We start from the raw sequence: 19,827 nt of genomic DNA on the forward strand, positions 1-19,827 counted from the left end.
CAGCGGCGAATATCAAACGCGACAATGCCTCATCAGCAACCGCCCCACGTTGCCCAACCGCAAACGGAACAGAAACCATTTCTTTATAACTTAATAAAATATTTTGTTTTGAACTTCAACGTAACTGCAAACTGTAAAACAACATAAGCAGTGGTTTTCCTTAAAACCAGAAGTTAGACTTCGTTTTCATCATCAAGCAACTTAGTTAGTTAGGTTAACAATTAGTTTATTAAAACATTTAATTATTTATCAAATAACCTAGTTCCTCATACATGTTAGAGATGGGTTAATTTGTCGGCAGATGATAAGGCATTGGTCCACCTGTCATCAACCTCACCTGCGATATTAATTTCAATTCGGAGAAAAAAAATGGAAATAAGGATTTTTTAATTATTTATTTTAAAATTAAATTTTATAATATTAAAAAAAATTTTTAGTATTATTATAATTTTTTTATTTTTATCAATGATTTAATATATTAATTTTATTTTAATTTAATTCTGAATTAAGCCACACTAATTATTATTGTAATTTTAAAAAATATATAATTAATAATATAATTAAAAAATATTATTTTAAAAAATATATTAAAAATAATTATAATTATTTTATTATTTTATATTCTTAAAAATAAATTATTTGAAATATAATTTTAAATTAATTTTATATTCTAAAATTTTAAATAATTAATTGTATTCACTTTTTTTCTCCTCTATATGAACTTGAGCCTACGCCCGACATCATTTCACATTGTTTTTTTGATTTAACTAATTACAATTTAATTTTATTTTTCGATAACACATTATAAAATATAATTAATATATATTATTGATTATATATTTTTTAAATTATAAAAATAATTAGTATAAATTAAAAAAATTAAATTATAAATTAATTTAAATTAAAATAAATTGATATATTAAATTATTATTAAAATTAAAAAATTTATAATAATACTAAAAATTATTTTTTTAATATTATAAATTTTAATTTTAAAAAAATTTTAAAAATTTTCCAATTAAATTTTGATATTTTAAATTATAACCAATTGTATTGAAATTTGTTGACATTATAATAACATATAAGATAATGTGAGAATTCTGTTAATTTTTTTAAAGAAAAAATTAACAGTAAAATGTAATTGAAACACGTATAAAAATGTAGAGTTTAATTGATAAACCATAAAAAAAATAAATTACTTTTATATTCTTAAAATATGTCAAGATTAACACTTTATATTTTTAAAATTCAATAATTTAATTCATGTATTTTAATTTCATTAAATTTGAGAATTTTTTTATGATTTTTATAAATTTTTTGTTTGATATTATTCATTTTACAAGAAAATAATTTAAATAAATTGTTATAAAATCATGTAAAATTTTAATTTCATATAAAATGAAAATTTATTAAATTAAAAAAAAAATTCTTTCATTTAAACAAAAATTCAATAAGAGTAAGAATTTAATTTCATAGAGTTAAAATTTAAATTTCACCTGTCGTCCTTCACATACTAACGTGGCCTCAAATTTTTGAAAAAAAAAATATGGCCCAAATGTAGAGTACCTATCCGAATCCAAATTTAGTGATACTAATATCGCCTTAAATTTTGAAAAAAAAAAATCTAAAATAACGGGTAGGTAGAGTATTTGTGAAAATTAAATTATTTTAATGTAAATTCAATTTATATTAGTTTAAATTTATTTTAAATCTGATTATTATTATTTAAAAAAATTTAAATTTTTTTAATGTTATATATTTTAATTAATAATTTATATAAAAATATTTTTTATTAATATTTTTTATTTAAAATATCTAATATTTTTAAAAATATTTAAATTTAAATTTTAAATAAAAATATATAAAAAATTTTATAAATATTATTATAAAATATATTTTTTATATTAAATTAGTTATTTATATAAACGGATTTAATATGTGAGTCGGTGTTTATAATTATAACATTTGAAATTGCAATAAGATATTTTTTTTTAAATTTGAAATACATCAAATCTAATTATAATTATTAAATTTGTTCAATTAGAGTCGGGTCAGATTGAGTAATAAGAATACAGGATCCGTTGCCATATATAAAGATGTGAGAAAGCGTTCCGAAAAGAGGCCCAAATTTATCAAAAAGAACCGCTAATATGGGCCTAACTCTGAAAGGACCATGAAGAATCTCTGAAATCAATAAAGCAATTAACTACTCAGACGCAAAGGATGCTCGCACAGGCGCAGCTTCACATCTTCCCCAAAAATGGCAGCCAATTTCTGGACTTCTTCTCACTAGTAATTGTTTTTTGAGTCCCCCTTAACTGATCTTCTGGTTTATATTTCTGCTTGTTTAATCTAATTTTTTGGTTTTATTTTTCGGTTGTCTGCGTGTAGCAAGCAGCTTTTGGACCCGGAAGAGGTAGATGTGGTGCAGCCACTGGACAAAGACAAGGGCATGACTCTTGAAGATTTCAAGCTTATTAAGATGAATATGGCCAATTGTACGGTCTTATTCAATATTTTTATTGTTTCGGTAGATTGCATTCAAGAAATTATTTGGTTTGTCTTTATTTGGGATTGTTATGGAATTCTCTCATCTGGGTTTTTTATTTTTATTTATATCATTTGTTTCATGCTGAATACTGATCTCCATATTGAATTTTCTTCCTTCTGAAATTTTTTCTTACTGGTTTATTGCTTTTTCTTTTCTCGAAACTTTCTTATTGGTCTGCGTTTTCGTTTTCTCTTGATTTTTTATCTGTAACTGAAAGCCAGATGACTGAAAAAATGAGTATCAACAGTTCAGAATTTGTAGTTATTGTCTGGGGCTGAGTAGTTATATGGGGTAATTGATAATTAATTTGGTGTTTACTGTATATTTGAAATCATGAAAAATATTTCAAGAAATTCATAAATTTGAGCATGTCAAGCTGATATTTATTTTTTTAGCCTAGCTGTTGCTATTGTTGTGTTCTGGAAGTACTTGATGATAAAACCAGATTGATGATAGATAAATACCATTTTGCAAAGGAAGTTATGTCATACAAGTAGTTGTAGTTCATTAAGCATTCATGCATGTGAATTTGCTCTTACACTAGAAATCAGTTTCCATTAGAGATTGGTATGTGGTTTTGGTCTCCTTGATTTTTGGCGAAATGAAGGTTCTTGAACTCAATATATTTTCCTTTTGGAGAATTGAACTTGCACCATTGTTTTACCTGAAAACTACTATGAACTTCTGAGGTGCCTCTGTTAATAGTTTAGTATGCATTCCTCATTGTTGCATTCAATTTGTTTCTTTTCTTTCTCCATCATCCCCTTTGTTTTCTGTTTCTTTTTTTTTTCAGACATATGGAAATTGGCTCAAAATGTTAAAGTTAGGCAAAGGTATGCTCTTATACCTGTCATTTATTTTAACATTTTCTTTTTGGAATTTGTCATTATCAAATATTTTTGTAAATTTGGAATTAAATTCAATCTCATGTTGGCTGTATTGATTTCCTTGTCCTGTTTTATTTGGCTTACTTCAACATTTTCAACTTGAAATCCTTTAAATGTGTCATCAAGGGGCAAATCACATTAAAATTAACTTTGTGGACACGAGTACATGCATTCAATTTAGTCAGAACTTATTGCCTCAAATCAGTGTTATTTAAGGCACCGGGCAAGGCGTCGCCTTTTGAAAATAATATGCATGACTTTTTTCCTTTCTTTCTTTTAAAAACCAAACCCTAATCCACATTGCCTTTTGAAACAACTGATTGGAGACTAAATGGGATGTTTGTCTTAGCTTATAAGGTGATTAAACTAACTTATAAGCTCTAAAAATAGGTTGACTTGTTTCTTTATAACATTTTATGTGCTTATAAGTTCAGTTTATAAACTAAAAAAAAAGTTGGGGTTGATCTGTGTCAAAAATCTCATTGAACTTGAGTAGGCGAGAGTAACAGAGAGTTAGATGAGGAGAGAATAGAGAAAATAGGGATGAAAAGAGAAAGAAACAGAATAGGTGAGGGAGAGTGAAAATAGAATTGAGGAGAGAGAAACCTTGAATTCTTATTCATCATAGCTGATAAAGGTCCTTATCTAGTATTTATACAGAAATCAGTTAGGTTGCTAACTAACTTTTCTCAACTAAACAGCCTCCCATGCTTTTTGCAACAGAATTTTCCTCCACTCTACTCATTCAATTACTTCTTTTCTTATTCCTTCAATAATGCTTGACAGTCTGCTTTTCATTTTGGTGCTTATAAGTATTAAACTTATAAATTAATTTGACTGAGTAAATTATTATATTGTCCTCATTTAATTTTAAAACTTCTTTATATATCTTTTTTAGTATCCTTTTTAGTCATTTTAATCATAAATGTAATTATATGCTACTTATTACCAAATATGTCAACTGCTTGTCAATAACTTGTAAGCATGTTTTAAAATTTTAAGTGTCTATAAGTTTGAAATAGCTTATAAACAATTAGTACTTATAAGTTAATTTTCACAAGTTAAGACAAGCACTTTCTTAGGTACTAATTAAAGGACATGTCCCCATGATTATGCTAATTTATTAGAGATTTATACCCTGTAATTAGGATAATTAATAAGAGATGTATATCCCTATAATTATGCTAACTAATTAGGGATATATTCCTAATTAATTAGTATATTTATAGGGATATATATTATGCTAACTAATTAGGGACATATTCCTAATTAGTTAGTATATTTATAAGGATATATATATCTATAATTATACTACCTAATTAGAAAAGAAATAATATAATACCTACATGGTTAACTTCCAATGTTCATGTATATTCCAACATTAATAAAAAATTACAAATGCATATATAAGTATGCTATAGTTCAGCTAACTAATTAGGAATATATATCCTCATAATTGTGCGAACTAATTAAGAAGAAATTAATACAATATTCATATATATCTATACATATATACATACATAATACACGCACATATATGTATATATATAAGTATGGCGCTTCACTTCAAAAAAGCATTGCGCCACTCTTGCCTCTCGCCGCCTTAGTGTCGCTTTTCGTGTTGATAACATTGTCCCAAATAAAACTTATGGGCTATTTTTCGTGCAAAGTCAATTTTGGGGTATTTTGATGACAAGTTCAGGGAGCAAATATACAATTCCATCTGACACATACTTATGCAGAAATTAAATTTTAAAAAATTGATTGTGTCCTTTGTTCTTCTTTTGTGAGGCATCAGTGATTAATTAATACCCATCTCTAATGTACTGATTAACCTTTCAGGGTTGTGGCCACTGCAGTTACATACATGAGACGTGTATATACCAGGTACTTCGATAATTTCTGAAGGATTAGAAAAGTATAGCCATCAACCAGAAGTTAAAGAATTTTTGCTTTGAACTCCTGTATGATATTTGATAAAGTGCATTGTCATTGTGCTCTAGTACTTTTTAATGATCTAGGTTCTCTAAAATCTTTAAGTCATTTTGAATTAATTAAGGAAAAAATCCCTGAGGCTTTCTCTAATATTGATTTTGGTCATTGAGATTTTACTCAACATTTAGTCCTCAATTATTGAAATTTTAAACTAAATAATACTTTATCTTTAAGGTTTTACAGTTTGAATCTACTTTCATTCCTAGATTATTATATTTTAAAACATATTATTAGTATGTGAAATTCTTGTACTTATAATTGATGATAGAAGGAGAAAATTTTCTTATTCTGAAATAATAGGGTGCCAAATTGTACTTCGAGACAAATTTATTTTATCTTATCTTATATTTATTTATTTATACCTAATCCAATCATGTTTACAATCACTTCTTGTGCAATTTTTGTATGATCTTTTTTCCTTGAAATGAAAATGAAGTGTATTAAGCCTTACTAAATATCTTGCTGGAAGCTTTGGTCATCATAAGCCTTGTCCATGTATCAATCTTCTTCCTTTATTATATTCTTTTTATTTCCAATCATTTATTCCAAGTTGTAGTTATATCATAACTTGTTGCTTTAAATAATTGAGTATCTCAATGCTTTTACAGGGAATGTAATCTCACTTGCTAGTCTTGATTTCTCTTTGTGCTCTCAGAAAGAGTATGTCAGAATATGATCCACGACTAGTTGCTCCAACCTGCTTGTACTTGGCAGCAAAGGCTGAAGAAAGCACTGTGCAGGCTAGACTTCTTGTTTTTTACATAAAAAAATTATGTAAGCAATTGCTAATGACTTAATGCAACGGTCATTCAACTTTCATGTACTTTGGTTGTTGGCCTTGGCCTTCTGTTTTGTACTAAATGTGCTCACTGTCACTTTCTGTCCCATAGATTCTGATGAAAAGTACAGGTATGAAATCAAAGACATACTGGAGATGGAAATGAAGATTTTGGAAGCACTTAACTATTATCTGGTTGTGTTCCATCCTTATCGATCATTGTCACAGTAAGTTAATTTCTTTTGTTTTAAGTTCTTTTTTATCTTACCTTGTTTTCTCTGCCTCTTATAGCATGGTCAATTGTTGGCTTCTTCTTATGCTTTGATACAATTTTTTTTTTTTTACTTTTATTTTTATGTTGTTGTCTTGGGGAGGTAACTGGTATATTCTATTTTTTAAACTTAAAAGCGATGAAGCCTGAAGGGGGGAATCTTTCGTTTCACTTGTGATTCTGAAACTAGTGAAATATCATAGTGTGACCTTGTGCCGTTTGGTTAGTAGCCCATAGTCAAGCTCCTGCTTTGAAATATAGGTGTTCATGGGTATTAGATGATAGATACCCTCATCTCAAAATAACCAGAAAAGTATATATATATATATAAAGTAATTGTAGAAAGTAAGGATGTAATTGTAGAAAGTAAGGATGACTACTGAATTGCTAAGATTATTTTTATTATTATAATGAAATCAAACTCAAAATAGGTTAGGAGTAGAGATCTTTTGTTCCAATGGCAACATAATGGTGCCAAACCTCTCACTGTAGCTTGAGTAATGCTTGAGAAGGTCTCTTCCACAGCCCTTGATATATACAGGTTAAGGGGGTAAAATAAACATGATACTAGTTAGGAGAGCCTGTGAATCATTATTATTGCTGTTGTTGGGGAGGCGATCTTAGGGGTACTGTTGCCCGGTGCTCCGTGGCAACTTCAATTCTTATTGAGTCATTCTTTTTTAACCACTAGTTGATACATGACTTCTAGTGGTATATTTTAAAGATTCAACTTCTAGATCAAGTAAGGATACTGAAATTGACTGATCATTGAATCTCCTGGAAATGGTCTTTAATACCTTCATCAGAAAACAAGTAACACAATTTTGGCTTAGTAAAAGTTCTGAACTACCTCAAGTATCATTGTTGTTAACGAAGTTATTTTCTCTTGCCTTCTATTCTAGTTAGTCCTCACAATAAATATCTTTAATCTCAATGAAATATCTTATTTAGCAGAAACATTCTCCTGGTTTTTCTTGGTCTTGACAGGTTGTTGCAGGATGCTGGCATTAATGACACAAGTATGATTCAATTATCTTGGTAAGCTTCCAACATATACAACTTCTAATTTTTTGAAGTTATTGCTGGAGATGGGGACAAACAGGTTGCATGCTTATTCAATTTTTTTTTTAATTCTCGTGTTTATTTATTTGATTGTATAAGAGTTCCTATTTAACTGGTTCTTTTATAAGAAGCTGCTAGAAACATTTTTTCATTCATATTTTTATCAATTGGATTTGGTAGGGGATTTATGCATCAAGCTGACTGTTGAATGATTTGAACACCCTGCTGTAGTCTACTCAAATCATAGCTTTTCTGCAGAAATAAACATTGATAGAACTGAGGCAGAATAAAAAGTAGCATAATGTTTACATTCAGGGAGACTTATGAGTTGGGAGAAAGCTTGCACGGACAACTTACACCCATGGTTATTTTGATCCATGACATTAGGTGCCTAGGCACTAGTATTACGTCTATTTCTTGGCTATCCAGGTTTAAGTATTGATTATTGAAAGCAATGTGTAGTAGGTTTTTTATTTTTCATTTTTTCATAGGATGTTAAGCAAAATGATGTTATGTATTGTTAAAACTGCAATATTAGGCAGATGATTCAAGCTATCTAAGGTAGAGAACTATGGTTTGGTTCACTTTAAATTCATAATCTATATGGAGAAAATACAAGATGAAATATTAATGCCATCTCTTATAACCCGAAAGCACCCAAAAGCACATTCTTCTCGAGTCCTGGGAAATTTGGTAGTGATAACCTATAAAAATTAGGACTCCCGAAGATCGTGACACGTGTACATGTGAATCGAAAGCTTTTTCATTTAGTCGGATCGGGCAGTAAAAAGCCCGACCTATTGAGTACAAAGAATCAGACCAGCATCACTCCTGAGTTTATCCAAGCTTAGAACGGACAGACCGACCTCCCCAAAAGCCCGTACTACAAGGCTTTGAACGCCGATGTGGCCGACCTTAGTAACCGTGATGAGCTCATTTCTATGTAGGTTGAATGAGCCCGGCACGACCTGATGAAGCCAGGTTAAAGATGCCGACCTCCTATGAGCTGGTCGCCTTCTTGGTTTAGCACAGGGAGCATAAGCGCGCATGTAGAGGGTACGAACCGGCCAGCTCCGCATTTATTGTCTTATAGCCCATTATTAATGTACTGCCTGACACACCTGCACAAAAGTATCATTGCCCCATCAGAAAGGGACATGGCATCAGGGGCATCAACTTTATTTAAAAGTATTTATGCACTAGACTAACCTTGAAAAACAGGGTCTCTTTTTCTGGAAAGGGACCTATCTATCTCTCGCAGTCACACAGAGAGAATCTATAACCACCATCCTCTTCTCTTCTCTGCTCTGTTTTACTTCCTTAACTCCATGGAGTTTCCAGATTTGTCTTGAGCGTCGAAAGGTCTCCACTAAGAACTTTCTCGGTAGTCTCTTGACCATTTTCTTCATCTTACAGGTCCCATTCCTTAAAACCAAATATAGAGGGATTTAACGGATCTATCACAGAACGATGATCAACCCAACGAATTAGACCTCTGCCTAGGTGTCCTCATCTGGACGCCTTGCCAGATCTCATTATTATCAAGTAGTGTCGTCTGTGGGAACAAAGGAGACTGTACTGTCGCTGGAGTTTTCAAACAAAACCCATTGAGATTCACATGGTAAATCGAGAAAAGCTAATAGCCAAACAACAAGGGAAACCGAAAGAGAGAGAGAGAGAGGGAAAAGATTTGAGAATCATTAAGGACATCTAAAATCCACACGGTGAAAGTCAGAAAAAGGCAGACGCCGATGTGAGAAGGGAATGCGACACAAGGGCAATCCGCCAGGCGTGGAAGAGAGGTGACATGCGCGAGTTAGCCAAACTACACAGTTATCTCTTTAATTCAAAGCATTTTTGTCATCATGACTACTTTCAAATATTAATTCTTCTGAATATATGCTTGAGCATGATAGTATTTTAGAAACAGTTTAAAAAGTTCTTATCGGTGATTAATATTAGTATGAATTCCTTAAGAAAGGGATTATTTGCTTAAGCATGCTGTTATGAGAAGTAAAAATTGCAAAATGATTTATGCATGAGAAAAATTATTTATTAGATTCTTTAGAATTATATGAGATGATATAGTTGGACAAAATTAATATTTGCATTCAACTGTAATATGAAGCGAAATATCTTGCTGTTTAAATTAATGAGCATTCTTGTTATATATATTCTATGCAAATTGTTATTTTGCAGATAAATTTTAAAAGCAAGAACAAGGCTAATAAACCTAGAAGTCCTGGTCACAAAATTGGTTGGGAAGATGAAATCCTTAATGAGGTAGGTGACCAGTCTCAGAAATAAGACCGCTGGCACCACAAAATCAGTTGAGGAGATGAAGACCCTAATGAGGTAAGTGACCAGTCTTGGAAATAAGATTGCCGGCACCACAAAATCGGTTGGGAAGATAAAGACCTCAATGAGGTAGGTGACCGATCTCAGAAATAAGACCGACTGCCAGCACCACAAAATCTCGATGAGATAGGTGACCGGTCTCGGAAATAAGACCGTCGGCACTACAAAACTAGTTGAGGAGATGAAGACCTCAATGAGGTGGGTGACCGGCCTCGGAAATAAGACTGCCGGCACCACAAAACCGTTTGGGAAGATGAAGCCCTCAATGAGGTGGATGACTAGTCTCGGAAATAAGACCGCCGGTATCACAAAACCGGTTGAGGAGATGAAGACCTTAACAAGGTGGGTGACCGGTTTTGGAAATAAGACCGCCGACACCATAAAACCTGTTGGGAAGATGAAGCTCTCAATGAGGTAGGTGATCGGTCTCGGAAATAAGACTGCCAGCACCACAAAATCGGTTGAGGAGATGAAGACCCCAATGAGGTGGGTGATCGATTTTGGAAATAAGACCGCCGGCATCACAAAACCGGTTGGGAAGATGAAGACTTCAATGAGGTAGGTGACTGGTCTCGGAAATAAGACCACCGGCACCACAAAACCGATTGAGGAGAGGAAAACCCCAATGAGGTGGGTGACTGGTTTTGGAAATAAGACCGCCGACACCACAAAATCGGTTGGGAAGATGAAGGTTTCAATAAGGTAGGTGATTGGTCTCTGAAATAAAATCGTCGGCACCACAAAGCCAGTTGAGGAGATGAAGACCCCAATGAAGTGGGTTATCGTCTTGAAAATAAGACCATCGGCACCACAAAATCGGTTGGAAAAACGAAGACCTCAATAAGGTGGGTGACCAGTTTCGAAAATAAGACCACCGGCATTACAAAACCGGTTGAGGAGACAGAGATAATGCTGAAGACCCACCCTAGCAAGGTTGTAGGCCAAAAGAAATGAAACAGAGGCGCAATGCTGACCTTAAAATAAGACTTGGCATCGAAAAGCCGAGTTGAGGAAACAAAGAAGCCTAATGAGGCAGATGACCGGTCTTGAAAATTGAATTCGGCACCAAAAAGCGGAGTTAAGGAAAAAGTTCGGAAGCAGACTAATGAGCCAAAGAGCTCGGACGATCAAGAGCAAAATTGCTCGAAAGTGTTTAAGGACAGATAGCTCGGAAGAGCAAAAACGCTCGAAAAAAGCTTAAAGGCAAATAGCCTAGAAAGTGCTTAAGGGCAGATAGCCTGGAGAACGCAAAGAGTTAAAGAGCTCGGATGAGTAATTAGGGCTAAAGAGTGTGGCAAAGAGCCAAAACGCTCGGGAGACGCTTGAGGGCAAATGGTCCAGAAAGTGCTTAAGGGCAGAGAGCCCAGAAAATGACAAAGTAAAAGTGTTCGGACAAAGAGCTGAGCTAAAGAGCCCGGAAGGACAAAAAGCTAAACATTTCGGACGAAGACTTAGCCTGAAAGCCCACAAGAAAACGTAGAGCAGTAAGTGTTCGGATTATGGTCCAGGGCTAGAAGAGTCTGGAACGCTACAAAAGTAAGAAGAGTTCGAACAGAAAAATCAAGGATATGAGCACGAAATATACAAAAAGCAGAAATGCTGACAAGCAGACAAAGGGCAAAAAAGCTTGGAAGCGTACTCAGGGTTGAGTACTCAGAAGACGCAAAAGAGCGAAAGGCTCAAAGAAAGGAGTTAGGGTTAAGAGCCCAAAAGAGCAAAAGGGTTCAGATAAAGAACGTAAAGAGCAAGGAACTCAGAATGAAGAATCAGGGTTTTGAGGCCCAAAATGCTTAAGGGCAGATAGCTCGGAAGAAACTTGAGGACAAATAGCCCGGAAAGCGAATAAGGACGAAAATAGCCCAAGAAGCGCTTGAGGGCAAAAATGTCCGAAAGTTACAAAGAGCCAAAGAGATCAAAAGAAAGAATTAGTACTAAAAAGTCCGGAATCGGGTGAAAAATCAAGGTTAAAGAGCTAAAATGCTCATAAAAATAATCAGGGCTAAAGAGTTCAGAATGATATAGAAAACCAAAGAGCTCGGGTTCAGGGCTAGATAGCCCAGCAAAGAGCTAAACCATTCGTGAAACCAATCGGCTGAAACACTTATTAAAAGATCCAAGGCTTAAAGCCCGAAAAATACTCCAAAGTAAAGTGCTCAGAAGAAGACTCAAAAGGACAAACCATTAAGGTCAAGTTGGAAAGATAAGGCTAGAAGGCTGCACCCAAGTCGAACCTTCCAAAAGAAAAAACTACCAAGGTCAGACTTTCCATGAAAAAGATCACTAAGATCAGAACTCCCGAAGGGATGATTATCAAGATATAAAATTTGCTCTCTCGATTTGGTCTATGTTAAGTTGACCAATTCCATCAATCGCACTTCCTTTCGAAATTCATAAGTGTCAACCAAACGAATGGTTGACGTCAAATTAGTAGGACGAGTTTCCTTTTTCGACGGTCATAAATAACCGTCAGAGAAGCGAAAGAGCAACTAATAACGTATAAAAAATAGGATCCTCCAAGATCGTGACACGTGTACATGTGAATCGAAAGTCTTTCCATCTGGTCGGACCGGGTAGTAAAAAGCCTGACTTATTGAGTACAAAGAATCATATCAACAACACTCCTGAGTTTATCCAAATTCGAAATGGATAGACCGACCTTCTCAAATACCAGAAGGGACGGACATATCGACCTCCTCAAAAACCCGTACTACAATAAGGCTTTGAACACCGACGTGGCCGACCGCAGTAACCATAATGAGCTCATTTCTATGTAGGTCGGATGAGCCCAACACAACCTGATGAAGCTTGGGTAAAGATGCTGACCTCCTATGAGTTGGTCGCTTCCTTGGTTCAACACAGGGATTGTAAGCACACATGTAGAGGGTACGAACCGGCCAGCTTCGCATTTATTGTCTTATAGCCCATCATTAATGTACTGCCTGACACGCTTGCACAAAAATATCCTTGTCCCATCATAAAGAGACATGACACTAGGGGGCATCAACTTTATTCAAAGGTATTTATGCATCGGACTAATCTTGAAAAAGGGATTTCTCCTTCTTTGAAAAGGGATTTATCTATCTCTCGCGCGATCACACGGAGAATCCAGAACCACCATTCTCTTCTCTTCTCTGTTTTACTTCCCTTAACTCCATGGAGTTTTCAGATTTGACTTGAGTGTCGGAGGGTCTCCACCGAGAACTTTCTCGGTAGTCCCCTAACCGTTTCTTCATCTTACAGGTCCCATTCCTTAAAGCCAAGCATAGAGGGATCTAATGGACTGATCACAGAGCGATGATCAACCCAGCGAATCAGACTTTTGCCTAGGTGTCTTCGTCTGGATGCCTCGCCGGATCTCACCATTATTAGGTAGGATGTAGATAAAATTTTCAGTCTTCCATAAACCTCCATACTGTCCATTTCAGTGGTCCAACCTTAAGCCCTTCAAGTTGGAATCCCAAATTTCATGTAATTGTAAATTGAGTATTCAATTATGAGCAGGTTTAGGAGAGTTGTATTAAATACTTTACATTTTTTTTTCTAACGTCTAAAATTTGGTGTCACACCATTCCCAGCTGTTATTGTATCATCATCATCTGTTTAGAAGGCTCAAAAAAGCTTGTTCCTTCTAGCTGTTGTATTGATTGATTGATTCTCTGAGCCTGTGCATGTCTTTTGCCATTGCTAGTTGAATTGCAGAGCTTTGTGAAACTGAAAAAGAAAAAGAAAAAACTAATGTGAAGACCATGTGAGAAAAGCCACATCGTATGTTGTGAAAATAATTTGGGAAACCAGAGTAAGCAAGATATCCTTTCTTTGATATCAAGTAAATCTCTTTTTTGAATTGTATTCCTCATGTGAAGGAGAATAATATTATCAAATAGCTTCAACATTTATGAGCTTAACCTTTTTAGCTGAGTACCCCTTTATTCTCTCTATGTGGGTATATCCTACCCACGTGCTTGCTCTTAATTTGCGGAAATTATTTTTATTGTAAATCTCTGTTATTATCTGTATCTTGATTGATTTAAAATAACATAGATATGCTTAAATTTACAGGGGACTTGTCAATGACACCTACAAGATGGACCTAATACTTATTCACCCCCCACATCTAATTGCTTTAGCTTGCATATACATTGCTAGTGTATATAGAGAGAAAGATATAACAGCGTGGTTTGAGGAGCTTCGTGTTGATATGAATGTGGTGAGTTTATATTATCCTTGTCTCTGATTATGATCAGATCTACACTGAAACTTGTGGTGGTTGGCAGTTTGGTAAGAAAGGAAAGTTCGAATAAAAAAATTTAAATTTGATCCACCATGTCCTAGAATGATGTTGCATGTGGGATTATCTGATTATTCGAGCAAATGATGTATATATAAACTGTAGGGAGATGCATAATGTATGACATGGTGTCTAGGATTGCCTGTAGAAAAACATGTGCAGTAGTTCTGGTCTTGAAGCTCCACCGAGTTCATAACTAGAGTTCTGTTTCTTATAATTAACATCCAATCTCATATAATTTGGCAGGTGAAAAATATTTCAATGGAGATACTCGATTTCTATGAAAGCCACAGGCTTATCACGGATGAGAGAATTAACATTGCCTTCAGCAAACTAGCATTGAAGCCCTAAATTGTTTGGTGATTCCCGTGAAGTGAAATCTTCATCCATCGAGTAAAACATGTTTGTTCTTTTAGAAGAAATGTGTCGGAATGGCCCTGGTGGATGCAGTAGACATCTTTTGCAGGACTGCTATGTTTCAGCCATCATAGACGAGAGAGATCATGATCATATACAGTAGTTGTCCATTTACTTGGGACAACGTCTTGATGTGCTTCTCTATTCAGATCCATATGTAAGCATTAACTGAGGTAGAAAAATGATAGCAAGCATGGTTGCTAGCTCTGACCCCCTTGTCATGGATATCATTTTTAAACTTTAAATTCTGAAACTTGAAGATAACATCTTCCTCATATTTGTTTGTTTCCATCTCATTTTTATGCTTCATGTAGCAATAGTATCAAACAATTGTCAATGTGAGCAAAGCTTCTTTGGGGGAAAAAAAAAATCATGGCATCCAAGTAACCAGTTTTAGATAATTTTTTTCTGAAATAACGTGTAGTATAAAAATTGAACAATAATCACTCAAGTTTGCTTTCTTATTAACTCCATCAAATCCAGCAATAATAACTTTACTGAAAGTAGAATAAGAATTAAACGATTTTATTGATACAAAATGAATTGTGAAGAAATCAACAATAAGTTCAAAATGTGTTGGCCCTAAATCAAGTAAAAACTGTTCATAAAATCAAGCGGACTTATAAGTTGAATTTGCGTAGAGACGCCCCCGGAGGCTTCTTACTGAATCCAGTACTTCCCTGCGACCAAAAGACTCCATTACAGATATTATTGTTTATATATTTATTATTATTTTTTTTTTAAAAAAATTACCCTTTTGAATCGGTAAGATGATCAATGATCCAAATGAAAATAGAAATGTATACTGCCATATTATTTATTTATTATTAAAATATACATACTATATAATATTGTATATTAATTTAATTATTGCTTATAAATATTTTATATTTATTTATTATAAATTATAAATAATTTATCAATATGAAGTCAAAAGTTGTACAATTAATAAATATTAAAAAGATAATATAATCTAAACATAAAATAAAATATCATCACCTACAAAACTCTAAAACTGTCTTTTTAAAGAACTTCCCATAAGCATAATAACTCTCAAAAAATCATACTAAATGCAATATTATGATTGACCTTAGAGACAGAGATGGTCCAAATCCACCATAAGAATGAGAAAAAATGATGCCTAATCACTCCATACAGAAACCTGCTAACCTATATCTCAAGAAGCATTACTTAGAGGTAGGACTCATTCACACACGACTGTATCTACTTTATCGATTCAAAAACTCCATATATGCTGATAGATTTCACTTATATGGGTGATTTTTTTATTGGTCTGAGTGTATAAATACTCTGTGAGGCCAAGAATTTTCCACCTACCATAGTCATGCTTGAGCATGCCCAGCTTTTCCCATTAGTGTTTGTCTTTTTTTCTTTGCCTGCTGTTTCTCTGTATACACAAATCATAGATAACATTATCAAAACCAAGAAAATTAAAGAATTTTAAAATATAAGAACCTGGAATTGTTCAGCTTCAACCTAATTTTCTCTTAGCTTCAGATTTGGCAAAGAACTCCCTCCATTCATCTGTTAGAACAAAAATTGGATCCTCCTCTTCCTCTTCCTCTTCCTCTTCTAATGCATTATGCCCTGGCTCTTGCAACACCCTAATAGTTGAGATGATATTAATATTAAGAATAAGAAGAATGAATAAGACAGATAATGGATTAACGCTCCACTGGTTAGGAGCACAGAAATTTGGCATCAGAAACTAAAGGGGAGATGGAGGCTATCATGAAATCACATAAACAAATTTCCATTAGTCCACTAACCACTACCAAGCTTTTGCTTTCATGGGTCACCAGACGCCCCAGCCAAGAAGCATAATGACCCCTTTTGTTTATTTCATTTCATCTTCAACCACAAGTTACAAATATGAAGGGCGATTTAATTCAACAGTCGCCATCAATTGGTGGCAATCAGTGGCCAAATGTGAGTATGTGAATAGTCCTAGCTTTCAGTTATACAATTAAGTGGATAAAAAAATTGCTTTGGAAACAAATTTCTTTGATGGCATACCAAGTGTATGACATTAAACCTACGAGAAAAATAAATAACACTTCCTCATCTAAAATTGAGAGGAGCAGAAAAGACTTACTGGGTGATGGAGGCAGAAGTTTCTTCGCGCACATCAGCCAGCAAGTTGAAGTCGTTTTGCAATGGATACGAACCGATAAGTTCTGGGCCTCTTACAACGGCATGGCAATCATAGTGATGGTGATGGTAGGGGTTGTGTAGAGGGCAGAAGTGATGGTGTTGTTTGTGTGGAATGCAGAAATAGTGGTGGCACTGCTGGTAGTGGCGGTGGCGGTGGCGGTGGCGGTGACAGAAGAAGTGGTGGTGGTGGTGGTGGTGGTGTGGGGATGGAGGCCTCGGCCTAATAAACCTGGACGAAGATTCCATTGATTACCCTTGGGCGTTTCACCGCACGAGACTAAAATTGAGACTTTAGTAGGCCGAGAAGGAGCCTTGAGTTTGTGGGCTTAATATCTTTGCTAGTCCTTGGGTGTCTTCATAAAATTATTATCTTTATAATTAGGTCAACTTCATAAAATTTACATCCCTTTCCCTTTTCTGTCATTCTTTCTTCTTTTTTCTCCCAATCTCTCTCCCTGTTATAGTAAACCCTTAATAATTGAAATTAATAAAGAGATCAATTATATATTTTTAAATAAAATTGCATAAATATTTTAATATATTTTTTAAATTAAAAAATAATTAATGAATTTTTTAATATTATTTAAATTAAATAGGATTTTCTCGATGGACTCTCACATAAAATTTTAAATTTATTAATCAGTGGCAAGCTCAATTCCATTTTCAGTCACGTCAAATATCAACATATGTAATTCTCATTCTTCTAATATTTAGACTATTAAATTAAAATTAAATTTTAAAAATAAAATAAATTTACAATATGATATTTGAGTAAACAATATCACAATCAAAACCTTTGTCATTTGGGGAGGGAAGATACGGTAAGGAGCACGTGCCATACCGGCAATCGAAAAATATTTTAAAAGAGGATGAAGGTGTCGCAGCAGCACAGCTGGTACCTTACCAAAGAGAAGCTCCTCAGTCTGCCACTATTTGTCATACACTGCCATTGAAACGTAACCAGCTTATCAAATACATGTTCACACGTAGAACCTTTCGCATGCAATTTTTTACGTGTTGGATAATGGAGAGTATTACCAAGTGGAGACAGTCATATGGCATATAAGGGGAAAAATGCATAAACATAAAATGAAAACAAATGAAAAAAAATACTAAATTATTAAAATTAATAATTAATAAAATATCTTATAAAATCTTATTAATATTTAATGTGCTTTTCACCTCAATAAATATAATTAATGGACTTAAAAGTATTTCAATTTTTTAATTTTTTTAAACATTTAAATTGATTTTTATAAGAAAACGGTTCTATTGTTTTAAAAACCTTCTGATTTTTTTTTTTTATTTTATAAATTAACTCAAATATTAAATATTTTACTTTTCTTTTTTTAAAAAAAAAAAAATATTTTACTTTTCTTGTAACCTCGAATAATAAATATTCTACAGGTTAACAAATTAAAATGACATATATTTTCTATTTACTTTTTATATTAATAAATTAATTACATAAGTTATAATTTATTATTTGTTAATATATTATTTTCTTTAATAAGTTTATGACATGATTTTACATTTTAATATTTATCTATATTTTGTAATTAATTTATATAAAAGTATATATGATTGCTACTAGAAACAATAGTTATTAGTAATAATAAATGTTATTATTAAAAATATTTTTTATTAATACTTATAATTTTTATAATTATTATATTTTTTATATATTAATAATACTAATTTTTTTCCAACAGTGTAATTTTTTTTAATAAATATAATTTAACAGTATTAGAAACAAAACTACGTAAAAAGTAGTACAGTTGTATCGATTAATACAACTAACTTCCTGCTTTAAAGAAATAAAACTTAAAATTTCTTAAATTTATTTATATGAATTTATCGTTAAACTAAATCTGTGAGTACTTAACGATTTTCATCTTAAAATTTTAATGTTGTTACATTACATGAAAACCTTGATATTTTTTATAAATATAAAATTAAATTAAATAATAAAATATCATCAACTTTAAATTTAAATATAATTGAAAAAAAATTAAAAACATTAAGTTTATTTAAGTGAAATGATTTTTGAATTATTAATTTATTAAAAAATGAAGTGATGATTTTAGGTACTTCAAAAAGTTTGTTATTTTTTAATATTCAATAATTAAATTTAAACTTATTATTTTTAATATTTACTTTAAAAATTATATGTGCATTACTTTAATAGTTTTTTATCTAATATTTGAAAGTTATTATTTAATAATACTTATATTGAAATTTAATTTTATTATGCTTTTCACATATTTTTTATATTTTCTTAATAAATTTAACATCTAATTTGAAAATATCCTTGTTTTAAAATTATAATTTTATATTTTCAAAAAAAATAATTTTATTTTATTGTTATATATTCTTTTGAGATTTCCTTAGTTAACTTTAAAAATTATTTACAAAATAAAATTATCGTCTATTTAAAAAAATAAATTTTTAAATAGTAAAATCATTTATTATTTTAAAAATTAAATATTATTTTACAATAATGTCACTATCATCTCCTAACTTGTATCAAGAAAATGAGAAAAAAATATTATTTTTGTTAACATTATGTAATAAGATTATAATTTTTATCTTGTAAATATTTTTAATTTTCAGTTTTTGTTTGCTCCAAAACGTGTTTAACGTTAAAAAAGACACTAGATAATTCTTATTTTCAATTGAATTGAAGAATTTTTAATAGTTATATTTCTTAATACAATTAAATTCTTTTTAAAAACATAATAAAATTTAAATTTAAATAAAAATCTTCATCTAATCAATTGATCAAAATATTTAATATATATATATATATATATAATCTATAATATATAAAACGAAAAACAGTACGAATAATACGATTGTAAAAAAAGTTCATGATGATTATTGTCATTAATAAAAATATAAATTAAGTGGTCATTAAAAATTAATTAATTTTAAATTTTATTCTTTACATTAATTTTCAAATTTATATAAAATTTAAAATTTTTTTTCATATTTTGTAACTTGACTCTAATATATTATAATTTATATTAAAAATTAAAATGAGTC

At 31.9% G+C, this 19,827-nt stretch overlaps 2 protein-coding genes across 2 annotated transcripts; one reads left to right on the forward strand and one right to left on the reverse strand.

Moving 5' to 3' along the window:
* Positions 1–2,132: 2,132 nt before the first annotated feature.
* LOC110629780 (cyclin-C1-2) lies at positions 2,133–14,882 on the forward strand. The gene is made up of 9 exons (XM_021776889.2): positions 2,133–2,292; positions 2,392–2,498; positions 3,345–3,384; positions 5,281–5,325; positions 6,089–6,207; positions 6,324–6,438; positions 7,470–7,520; positions 13,962–14,109; positions 14,437–14,882. Exons 1-9 carry the CDS (start codon positions 2,261–2,263, stop codon positions 14,539–14,541), a joined length of 762 nt encoding a protein of 253 aa, XP_021632581.1. The 5' UTR covers positions 2,133–2,260; the 3' UTR covers positions 14,542–14,882.
* Positions 14,883–15,111: 229 nt separating this feature from the next.
* Positions 15,112–17,100, reverse strand: LOC110629781 (SKI/DACH domain-containing protein 1). Its single transcript, XM_021776890.2, has 4 exons — positions 16,724–17,100; positions 16,105–16,232; positions 15,946–16,015; positions 15,112–15,287 (listed from the first exon to the last, which is right to left on the reverse strand). Exons 1-3 carry the CDS (start codon positions 17,026–17,028, stop codon positions 15,951–15,953), a joined length of 498 nt encoding a protein of 165 aa, XP_021632582.1. The 5' UTR covers positions 17,029–17,100; the 3' UTR covers positions 15,112–15,287; positions 15,946–15,950.
* Between the last annotated feature and the right edge of the window lie 2,727 nt (positions 17,101–19,827).

Source organism: Manihot esculenta, chromosome 13, assembly GCF_001659605.2.
Source record: "Manihot esculenta cultivar AM560-2 chromosome 13, M.esculenta_v8, whole genome shotgun sequence".
Classification (NCBI taxonomy): Eukaryota; Viridiplantae; Streptophyta; class Magnoliopsida; order Malpighiales; family Euphorbiaceae; genus Manihot; species Manihot esculenta.